General features: G+C 35.0%; 1 protein-coding gene across 1 annotated transcript in view; it reads left to right on the top strand.

Annotated features, from left to right (window-relative positions):
• COL25A1 (collagen type XXV alpha 1 chain) overlaps window positions 1-12,191 on the top strand; it is a 535,414-nt gene that overhangs the window by 323,001 nt on the left and 200,222 nt on the right. Inside the window, exon 5 of the mRNA XM_053564529.1 lies at window positions 2,094-2,111. Coding sequence (XP_053420504.1) covers window positions 2,094-2,111 — 18 coding nt within the window. The remainder of the gene's footprint in view (window positions 1-2,093; window positions 2,112-12,191) is intronic.

Raw genomic sequence — 12,191 nt, 5'->3', positions numbered from 1 at the left:
TCATATCACACATCAGGATAATCTGAGTTCCCTTGTGCTATATACTTTCCAATGCCTATAGAGAAATCAACTTTTAAATTTTATTGTCATTTACTACAGTTGTTCTCACTATCAATAACAAAATCCATAATGTGACTTATGTTTTATATACTGACCTGTAAATATTTGCACACATTGTGCTAAGTCATTTGTTCCATATAATGACAGAAATGTCACATTTTAAAGGTGAACAGGAAAAGTGTGTCATCTGTTAACAACCATAGAAACCTGAAAATCTTAGCAACTATGCTAAAACAGATTCTTTGAAAGAAAATCTTTCTAACTTTAGAGAACTTTACCTTTTAATTTTTACCTAAACATATAAGAGACATAATATGGGGTTCTATAAAAGGTACATGTTTTCACTTGAGAGTTTTCATTAGTTCAAAACATCAGAAAGACCAAAATAAAGCTGGGAGTGGCGGGGGTGGGGGGAGAACAGGAGTGAATGCAAGTCAGAGGGGAACACATGGAATGTCATACAGTACATGGATCTGGGAAGAGTCATAGTTTCACGTAAATGGAAAGCCCTGCCTTTGTCGGTTCTTGATAGAAAACTTTTCTATATTTAGTGATTTTAGGGCTGTTACCCTCAGGATGCTTTGCTGAACTGGTTCCTATACAGGTCCCTGGCTGTAGGTGTATGTCTGGAAGCAGAGATTCACTCAGCAGCAGCCCCAGAATGGTTGGGAAGTTAGAGTGTTACTCACTTAAGTGCGCTCTTGTGCCATGGTTGATCTGAGCAAGCCCGCGCATAGCTGTAAACTTAAACTTTCACACTAAAAGGCAGAATGACCTAGTAGAAAATGCACAGATGATGTAAATCAGATCTGTATTTAAAGTTTGGCTTTTCCATCTCTAGGCTGTGTGATCTTTAGCTTATTGCTCTGAATCTCAGTTTCTTCATCCAAAAAATACTGGGCAGTTATAAGAAGTAAATGGAATAACATGTCCAAGAGTTCCTGGGGTGTTGTGATGTGTTATTCTCATTGTCTCTGTCCACCACTAAAAGGCACAGGACTGGGGTAACATCTGCAGTATTCTGGTTTGGCTAGATAAACCTGGCCAGCCACATCATGAGGCAAGCTCTGAGGAATTATCCTCTATGTCCCCGTGAGTTAGGGAACAAGTACCTAAAGAAACTCCACGCCTGGGGAGAAGGTACGAGAGAGAGTTCCTGGGCCTTCTCTGGGAGTTGTAATAGCGCCACGCTTTTCAGTCTGATGTTCAGTAATTATAGCACCTTTTTAATTACTTTTTTAAAGGTTCTCTAACTCAATGTGAACTTTTTCTTTAATCTCATCTGACACAAAATTCAACTGGAGATTTTAAGAAAGTGATATATGATCAATACTTTTATTCACGGGTGATTTTTTTCTTTAGCTAGAAGCATTTACAGTTAAGCTGCTTTGAAATTTTTATTGGTTTGAACAACAAGAAAGTGACATTCAAAACAACTTAGACTGGCCAGAGGTCAATAATCTATTGATTGTGTGAAGGATTATAAGGCACTTTAATGATTTGAAGACCTTTCATATCCTTTTTAAATGTCTCAATTATACAGAGTAAAACATAGATGCTTATTAAAAAATTAAAATGGTATTGAAATAATGAGAAATTAAAAGATGCAGTAAGTTCTAAAGCTGGAATATATGCCTCTTTTTTCCCTTATCTCTGTTATGTTTGACTATGTAGCTCATAGTAAAAGTCTGTTCTAGAAGACTCTCTTGAACCCATTCACTATAATAATGTGAGATATACTGTGCCTTTTGCCTTCTTTTTCCCCAATTAAGTTCTGGAGTATGTTAAAATCCTTAAGTTTGGGAATTAAATTTTAGAGTTTAATGTAAGAGACCATAACATCATGATTTTAGACACGTAGCATAGAGAAAAACTATTAAGACGTAATTTTTTAAAGCCTCAGAGTGAAACTTAGGTATTATTATCTTTAGAAATATTTTATAAAAATTTTCAGAACTAGTTGAAGTTTTCAATTAAAAATATATACTTAGGATAACAATTTTGTAATTTTTTTTCTTTTTTTTAAATTTCAGGGTCAGCCTGGTCCTCAGGTAAGTGAACTCTTTTCTAGCAAAGTAGTTGAACTTATGATTTTCCCGAGTATGGAGGTTTTTCTGCAGTTCTCTTCAAAGGATATAAAAAAGCTATGAACTAGTAATCATGACACCACACAGTAGACCAAATATTTCCCAGGAGTGAACCCTTGGGGCCTCTTCAGGATTGTGTGAGCCACATCAGCTGTTGGGCCAGATGGCACATTTAACAATGTAGTGTCATATAAAGCCAAACTCTTAACTGATTTGAAACAGTGCCACAGGACTTTAATGTAAGACAGAACGACTCAGTAAATGTTGAGTTCTGAACTGGTTTGCATTAGGTTCAATTAATCATGTACTACTAATAATGTTGTTGTAAATCCATGCAGACTGATTATTTAGACTGTGATCCTACCAGCTACTTTTGATTCATTATAGACAGATATTGAATTCATTCTACATTCTCAATATAAACCAACTGCTGAAGACATGATTTATAATTGAGTGTTAATACAGTCAACAGAAAATCTTATTGAGCACTAAATCATACTGAAGAAAACGAGCAAATTTTAAGAAGGAGAGGAGTATATATAAAGATGGAATTACAAAAGAAGAAATAAGTTTTTGGAAATAAAGAGTTAGTATAACAAACTCGATAAGCAATAAATTTAATATCGATACTAATTATAATCTGTAGGATGCTATGGAGAAGGAAATGCGATTATGTTTTATCTTTGACACTCTTAATACCTGCGACTTATGTAATTATTTACTGAACTCCCTTCTATCTCTTTCCCCTTGATGTACTGAGTGCTATTTATGCCTTAGATCATTTCATAAATTAGCCCTTTTCATGATAGCTTTGCAGTTAGAATCATGATTTATCTATTATATGGTATAAATCTTCATACTAAATCAAAAGAATATTATTTATGGTTTTTATTACCTCTCTCTATAAAGATGTCTGATTAAATTAACAAAAATTACCACATATTTCAGTAAAGAAGTTCTTTTAGACTAAGCTCATGAGAAAAAGCTTGACCTTTAATTAATTTATATTAATATCTGAGAAAACCTGTATTCCCATTATTTGTGATTTTCAGTCTTATATTCCAAGTTGGCTTAAGGTAAAAGTTACAGCTTGTACCATAAATTTGAAATGGCTACATTATAATGGAATGAAGAAAAAGTAAAAGGTACTCTGTATGCTTTTATTTAATGTTTGCGACATCCCTGGAAAGTATTATTATCTGTCCAAGTTTTTGTGTATGTATGTACGCGTAACACACAGAATCAGAAGAGACAAATTACTCACCTGGATGATACCACCATAGAACTGGGAACAGAAGTGAAGTCTCTCATTAAAACCCTCCTACCTCTTTAGCACTCAGCCCTCCAGAGAAGAAAAGGGGAGACAGCAGACAATAAAAGAAGTTAGTGTAGTTGTTTTTGAAAGAAGATTGTAATCTCTAACATATTTTAAGTTTTAATAGGACCTCTGTTTTAGCCTGGACCACCTTTTCCTCACCCACGGCAGTTCTTAAGAATTTAGGCATAAATAGTTTGAGAGTTGATGCCAGAAGGGAGTGGAGAAATGGCGCGAGGAAGGCAGGAAACCCCAAACATGAATATGTGGTGAGCAGCTTATTGCTGTAGACAGGCGGCACTCAGTCCCGCTGAGGCACTTGTGAGCCTGTGCAGAGAATGCCCAGTGTCATTCCACTGAGGTGCAAGGAACTGCCACATGAATTTATCCACTGATTTCCCTTCCTTCATTGTTGAGAGTCACTCCTGGATGTTTACTCCCTGGCCCTCCTGGCCTGCTGCTAGAGGGATACAAGAGGCCGCGAGGACATACGGGACCTGTATTCTAGCACTGTTTTGGAGTGGGCAGTGGTGCAGGTAGGAGGCACCTACACCTGCTAAAACATCCAAGGGTAAGCGTCCTATAGACAAAACAGGGTGGAAAATTCAAAAGTGAATATAAAGACTTAGAAAACTGAACATAAAGATAGCACTGAAAGCATTGAAAGGTAATGAGATGACAAATGCAGTAACTGTAAAAAGAAAAACACAGTCATGGTAAAGTCTTGAGTCTACAGCCATAGTGAATGGACAGAAGAAAGATGATAAGCCAGTCCTGGAAGCCAGGCATGGGTAGAACAAGGAGCATTATGAATCACTGTATCTAAGACTATTAATACATCATGGTACTTTAGGACAGCTTCGTATCAGCCCTTATACTTACTGTGGTTCAGCAGAAACCCAGTCAACACACATAACTGCCTATCCTTGAAAATTCTGAAAATTGGCAAGGAGGCTGAGACTGGCATTATCAAATGGGGACCTGCTCTGGTTTTCCCTTATTTTGGCTACCAGTTTGCCTTTAGTAAACATGAAATCATATGGTCATTTAGTTCACACTGTGTTTGTCACATAACAGCAAAAGAAAAGCAATGAATTCAGGATAGATATGAGGGAAAATGTAAAGTGTTGTCTTTCAGTAGTACAAGAACTAAGCAAAGAGTTTTGTGGCCATGCACCCAAGTCTGCCCTACCTCTTATGTCTACCTTGTTTTCATAGTATTTTTCCAAGATAAAAAAGAGTTCGTAAGGACATTTTATATTTAGTACTTTATGATCATTAGCTTTGCTTTAAACATTTTTTAAATTATAGATGAATTTTATAGATAGGCTACTGTCCATCCATATATTTCATTTTCCCCATTATCTGTTGTAAGCTGTTACTTTCTCAACTCCTAGCTTGCTCTTGGGAAATCTCTTTTAAAAAACAGTGCATCTTAAACAGGTTTTTAAGAACCAAAATAAATTTTATCTAGAAAATATGAGCACTTAGAAATGACACATGTAGGCTTGGCGCCCGTAGCTCAGTGGTTAGGGCTTTGGCCACATACACCAGGGCTGGCGGGTTCAAACCTGGCCTGGGCCTGCTAAACAACAATGACAACTACAACAACAAAAACAAAAAAAATAGCTGGGCGTTGTGGCAGACATCTGTAGTCCCAGCTACTTGGGAGGCTGAGGCAAGAGAATCACTTAAGCCCAAGAGTTGGAGGTTGCTGTGAGCTGTGATGCCATGGCACTCTCCCAAGGGTGATGTAGTGAGACTCTGTCTCAAAAAGAAAAAAAGAAATGGCCCACATAGCAGATATGATTACCACCATGTGCAGCATAGTTTTTGTATTTTATACAATTGCATCCTACATCAGCTAACACCTTACTACCAACCTTTTTCCTTAAGTAAATTTATGTAAACTAGACATTAAACCTGTAAAATTTAGACCTATAAGGTACATTCAGTAAATAAACAATATGCATTTAAGACCCAAATTAGAAAATGCTTAAGAGGTTTTAGGTGGTTAAAAAGTTTATTTTATTGATCAAATTTCTCTTAAAATTTCCATGTTCTGTATTTAATCTCACTAAAAAAAGATACTATTCACATATAGCATATTTAGAGTAATAGGAACTTGAAATTTTGTTTTTATTTTCTCTTCTTTTTTTCCTCTTTTTTTGATGACTTAAAGTGTCAACCTTTTTTTTTTTTGCACTTTATGGGTTTGAACCCACCACCTCCGGCATATGGGGCCAGTTCCCTACTCCTTTGAGCCACAGGTGCCACCCTAAAGAGTCAACTTTTTCAATTTCCCTGATTTTATGAAATTTCTGAGCTAAAATATCATAACTTATTTGTTGTTGTTTAACATACGATATAACTAATTTACCTATATTTCATTCCTCCCAGCTCTGTGTCTTCTCACCACGTGTTAGCTATGGGGAAAGGGAAGGACATGAACACAGTTTACCTTCCCCACTTCCTTTTGTAACTGATTAAAGGAGAGGAAGGAAGAAAAGAGTTTGTCATCTACACAAGCTTTCTGCAAACAAGTTTTCCCTTAACTAATCCTAAAAATCACATTCCTTCCCACCCATCATGTGAATCAGCCACATCACCCAGAGACTGTTCTTAACTAGCCTACCTCCACTGAGAATCTACACTGCCTGTGACTGGGTTGTATTGTGAGAGATACATTTATGAAAGCCCAAATTCCAACCTTCAGTGGATTTTTTCATTAAGACACTATTACCAACAATGATTTGTTTCTATTGCACAATAAGAATATCTTGAAGATACATTAGGAATTGGTTTTCGTGAACTGGGCTGGGAAAATAAATCATATTTATATTATGATTTCTATGGGAAAGTGTATTCAGGTTTCCAAACTAACTTAAAAAAAAATCAATGTTTAAGTTGAGAGAGTGTGTATTCTTTTAAGCTTATTAAAAGATTTGGATAGAATGGTAATTAGCAACTTGTTATTCATGTGCAAATGTTTATGTCAATGAGAGTTTTCTTGCAGAGGCCAAACATTCCCACACTGTCTTATTCATGGTGTCATACAGCATGAAACTATTCCTTAAGGAGTGAAAAACTCAGTTCTACTTTTATATCACACTTTCTCTTGTTAGGGCTTACAGGTTAATGAGATTTATTTTGAAACCGGTGGTAAAAAGAGAAAGTGTCTATTATCCGGTGAGTAGTTCCAATCATCTTCCTTAAGCTGAAGATGGCTTAGATGGATTTAGCTTAGGTTGTTAAGAATTGTGGAGACTGGGAGGCTAAGTGACTGTGAACCCTGTTACAGTCACAGTATGAAATTGCACAAGAAAGTGGACCTTAGGGAAGAGAGATGAGCCTTTGCATTTACCTAAATGAGTGGGAAAATGGTTCTTGACAAGGAAAATGAGATGGTGAAAAGGTATTAGAAAGAATAAAAGGAGGCCCACACAGCTGTGGTTAAAATGGAAAAAGGGGCAGAGAAATGAATGGAGAAGGTATTGCTGTGAATCCACTGAATCAAAGGAAATAAAATTCTCTGAGAAAAAAAGTGATGGGATAAAGTGAATGGTGTCATGGCCACTTTAAAAATGTGTGAAAAGATGAAAAACAACAAATAATAACAGTCGGTGAGTAAAGGCAGAAATAAGGAAAGGAAATTAGAAACAGATGAGCATTTATATTTCAAACTAGAAATAATGAGAATTATTTGGCGGTAGGGCCAAAATAATCTCTTAAAATGAAAGTCACCCTGATATTTGCTCATTAATTCTTATTAACATCATAATTCACTTTAACCATTCAGCAAGTATTAACATTTATTTGCCCCACTCTGCACAAGGTGCCATAAGGCTGTGAAATGGTGGTAAACAAACTCAGTTTCTGTTCTTGTGATAATTCTGTGTTGTTTTTTTTTAATTATATCTATTTTTATATTAAAGTATTACATCAAAAGATGGAATATATTCAAGATGTACAATGTGATGATTTGATGTACACATACATGTGTAATATTACCACAATCAAATTAACACGTGCGTCACCACCCCTCTGTACATTAGCTTCCCAGAACTTACTCATCTTATGACTTGACATTTGCACCCTTTTACTAGTATCCTCCCATTTCTGCTACCTTCTAGCCTCTGTTCTAGCATCTATGAATTTGACCATTTTAGATTCCACGTATAAGTGAGATCATGCGATATTTGTCTTTCTGTGTCTAGTCTATTTCACTTTGTACTGTGTCATCCATCCAAGTTCTGAATATGTCACTCTTCTGACCTCAAAACTTTGAGTCTCAATATTTTTACCACTTAAAACATAATAGAATCTTGCTTCTCACTGGACATTTAACTCCTCTGATTTGGCCTGTTTTCTAGACTTATCTCCCATTGATTTTTCATTAATGTCCTTTCTGGATTCTCTTCTTCACCCAAACCAAATCAAACCATTTACTTTTTTCTCTTCAATTTTGTTTTCTATTTCTCAGAATAGTCTTTTCCCCTGAACTTATTCCCTCCTCACCCTAGATACACTCAGTTTAAACACATCCAAATATGATCACTTTTTATATTTGAATGCTGCTTGTTCCAACAAGATGTTTTTACTCTCCCTGAACTGAATGTAATTTCTCTATTTTTCTGAATACCCACAGCATTTTATTGGTACAGATTTTTATATGACTATACTGTTAGGGCACAAACTTCAAAGTCAAACATCAGAAGTGAAATCCTGGCCTATTACTTACAAGCTGTGTGATCTTGTTAAAAAGATCTTGATCTTTTCCCCATAATAATGTCTTACCTGAACAGATAGTTTGAAGATTAAAATAAGATAATGTATGTAACACATGTAATGTGGTGCCTAGATAGCAAGTACTCGGTGAGTATTGATTCCCTTCCTCCACTTTCCTCCTTCATTTGTATCATAGTTATTTCTAAGCATCTTTTCTCTCATTGTTTAATAGCCTTTATGATCTTTAAGGGAATGATCTATGTTTGTTTGTTTTTTTTAACTTGTGTGTCCTCCACAACACCAAACGTAGTTCCTTACACATGGTAAACATTCAACAAAAATTGATTGTGAATGGTAGATCCAAGAGCTTTGGGAAAGGAAGTTGAGAAAGAGAGAAAATGATCAGCTTTTCATAGTTCCCAATGCCCTGGTCAGTTGTGGATGAATGGATAAAAAAATGTATGTATATACAATGGAATGCTATTCAGCCTTAAAATGAAGGTAATTCTGTCATTTGTGACAAAAATGATGAACCTGAAGGACATTATGTTAAGCAAAATGAGCCAGGTGCAGACTGGTAAATACTACACGATCTCATGCATGTGTGAAATCTGAAAAAGCTGACCTCATTGAGAAGCAGAGAGTAGAACGGTGCTGACCACGGGCTGGGGGAATTGTTGAGAGAATTATGGGTGATGTTGGTCAAAGGATACAAAATTTCAGTTAGGTAAGAAGAATGTATTCGAGATATCTGTTGTACAAACGCGGTGAGTATAAATAATGACAATGTATTGTAGTCTTAAAAAATGCTAAGAGAGTGAAAGTTAAGTGTTCTCATCACAAAAATGATAACCATATGGGATATATGTATTATATATATGTATATATGTGTGTGTGTATCTGATAATTGGCTAGATTTAGTCATTCTACAATGTATATACACATTAAAACATCATGTCATACATAATAAATACATACAATTTTCTGTCAATTTAAGAATAAAATAATAACCAGAAAACAAAAATGAAAACAAGTCCCCCCCCAAATAAATACCCTAAGCAGTAATACCATGTGTCATAGATAATGAAATTTAAACAAAGTCTCTGAGGTTTCTGAGCTCTGAGATTTTACGGAACATTATCTGTTTCAGTATCTTGCTTCCAGAGGGTTTGAAGAATTTGAATACCTTCTTTCCTTCCATTAAAAGAGTTTATTTACATTGACATTTAGTCTTTGGGGAAAATAGTACTAATCCAAGGCCATACACAAGGTATTTTATTTTGTAAGTATTTATTTATAGAGTTAACTTTGGTTTTTAACAATTGAGACTGTTATAGAAAGTAATTCATGGTGGTAATGCCATGTAGTAATTCATGGTGTGTAATGCCATGTAGCTTAGAAATCAATCTTCTCCTGCTAATAAATAACTTAATTGTAGAAACTAGTTATTTAAAAAACCTTCTCAGGATTCTATCTTTATTCTTTACAATACGTTGACCTTTTCTTTGGTCCCCCACGTCCCATCAGTACCTTTAATTGAGGATAATGAAGTATTAGGACAAGATATAAAGTAAAGGGTACCCCTTCCATTCCAAAGCCATTTTTTATTGCATAAAACCTTTAGAGTTTCAAAGCCCTACTCCTAACTCCCCTTTGGAGTTGCATGCAAGCATAAAGGAGATATAATTCTCTAAGGAATTTGGAGGACTAAAGTGACATGCATGTTGTATATTACTCAGTGAGAAAAAATGTAAGAGAAAACCACATGCAAATACCATCAGACAACTGCTCAGGAGGCGTGAGGCTTCCATCTGTACTTTCTCAGATGCACTTGAAAAGAAGTGGAAGATGTCATTTTGCCTTTTTTTCCCCAAATCTTTTTTGGCTTTTTTTTTTTCCTGTTCTGATATTTTCATTGTAATTTCATAATGTTTTACTAAAATTTTCAAAACTCAAGCTGTGTATGCCTTGTAAGGGGTTATTCCTTAATAAAATACATTTTGGGGCCGTGTTTAACTTTCTATTCACATGTTTTTAATTACATACTAAGCTCCTTCTAACCTAACACTTTAGCAATTCCCATATTTCATGTCCGTGTTCCAATTTAGCCTTTTCAGATCTATATAGTCTGACTTGGGGGGTGGGGGAGGACATACACATTCTTTAAGAAATTTGAAAAGTATGTGCCCTTGCATGCATGCAGTGTATGTGCAGAAAGTCTTTTTCTCAGTACACAATAGAACTGTCGTATTAAAATAGTAATCTATTCAAACCTGATAAATCATGCTAGACTTGCAAAGTATTATCATTCTCCATTATCTGTATCTTATGTGGTAGTTACATGTTAAAGAGAATGATAAGGAAAATCTTAATGTTTTAGTTTTTTGTATTTTATCAAGTAAATAGTAAATATGGTATGAAAGGCTCTATTGTCCTTCAGATAGTCCATATCTTTGAGTACACATAGTGTAACAGTTTACTTATTCTACACTAGTCTGTACTTCTTTCCTCTTACATGGTAATTTGTGAATTTAAATGGTATAACATCATCTCAAAATTTAGTTTCACATCATCTCAAAATTTAGTTTCAGCTTAGAATTCTTTCCACTAAAACTAATTAAAGAACTTCTGTTGCCAACTTTGTGCTATGCTTCCTTTTTTTTTTTTTTTTTTTTGCAGTTTTTGGCCAGGGCTGGGCTTGAACCCGCCACCCTCCAGTATATGGGGCCGGCGCACTACTCCTTGAGCCACAGTCACCGCCCTGTGCTATGCTTCTATCAAATATCTTGCTCTCAATTTTATCTGAAGAAAGGTGAATAACATGTAGCAGTTTATGAAAAATTAAGTTACTCTTACGTTGCTTTGCATCTTTGGAAATTGTTATGACTCTGAATTTATTCATTTTATTTCAATTTTTATAGAGTGTTGATATATAAGAAATACACAATAATTTTTCTTGTTGGGGATTCATTGAGGGTACAAGATGTGTCGCACACTGAGACCCCACCCTCCTAAATTTTGTTAAGTGTATTTACTTAATAACTTGGAGTTAATGATAATTTTATGTGTATTGATGAAATGACTGTGCCTCCGAAATTATCAGCTTTTAGCAGTCTAGTTTTAGGGAAACATGTGAAACATTATATAGGGTTAAGGGTGTGGACTTCAGAAGCAGATAACTGGGTTTAAATTGTCTTCTACCATATATGACTTTGGCCAATTATTCAACTTTTTTCCTTCAGTTTATAGTCTTTTATTGTAAAATAAGAATGGTCATTTTGACTTATTCCAGTACTTAAAACATGTATGGCACATATAAGTATTCTTATTAAAGGGCTGTTTATGCTTCATAAACATCCACATATATACCTCCTCACGTCAGCACTCACACTGAGACAAAGCCATAAAGACTTGATCTTACACTTGTATGTGATACTTTACCATTCAATTGAGCGATCACCTCAAAGCATATAGACATTTAGAATAAATAATTCAATGTTAAATTTAAGAAATTCATGAAAAGTAATTATTACTATTAGGTTTGGTTATAAAATAGAACTCTATGTAAAACGTGTGTTTTTAAGTCAGCATAACTGTCTTTAAAGATAGCAAAAGTTTAGTTCAAAATATTGTTTCTTCAGTAAAATAAAATTAAGTCACTTTGAAATGTTTCAAACATTTAAGTTTTACTTACACTTTTTAAAGTATATTATATATGGATATATAATTTCACATATGTGTTTCTTTAATGGATCATTTTTATATTTAATCAAAATTCTTGATAGACTAATTTTATTTTCCTTCTGAGTATCTCCAGACATTTCAACTGGTATCACATTTCAAATATAATATATTTCTTGGATAATGTGGAGATTAAAATGGAGAATGCTGGCTCAGCACCTGTAGCTCAAGCGCTAAGGCGCCAGCCATATACACCAGAGCTGGCGGGTTTGAATCCAGCCCTGGCCTGCCAAACAATGGCAACTACCACCAAAAAATAG

Source organism: Nycticebus coucang, chromosome 1, assembly GCF_027406575.1.
Source record: "Nycticebus coucang isolate mNycCou1 chromosome 1, mNycCou1.pri, whole genome shotgun sequence".
Taxonomy (NCBI): Eukaryota; Metazoa; Chordata; class Mammalia; order Primates; family Lorisidae; genus Nycticebus; species Nycticebus coucang.
Note: the sequence above shows the minus strand (reverse complement) of the source record. Positions and strands in the feature narration are given on the sequence as shown.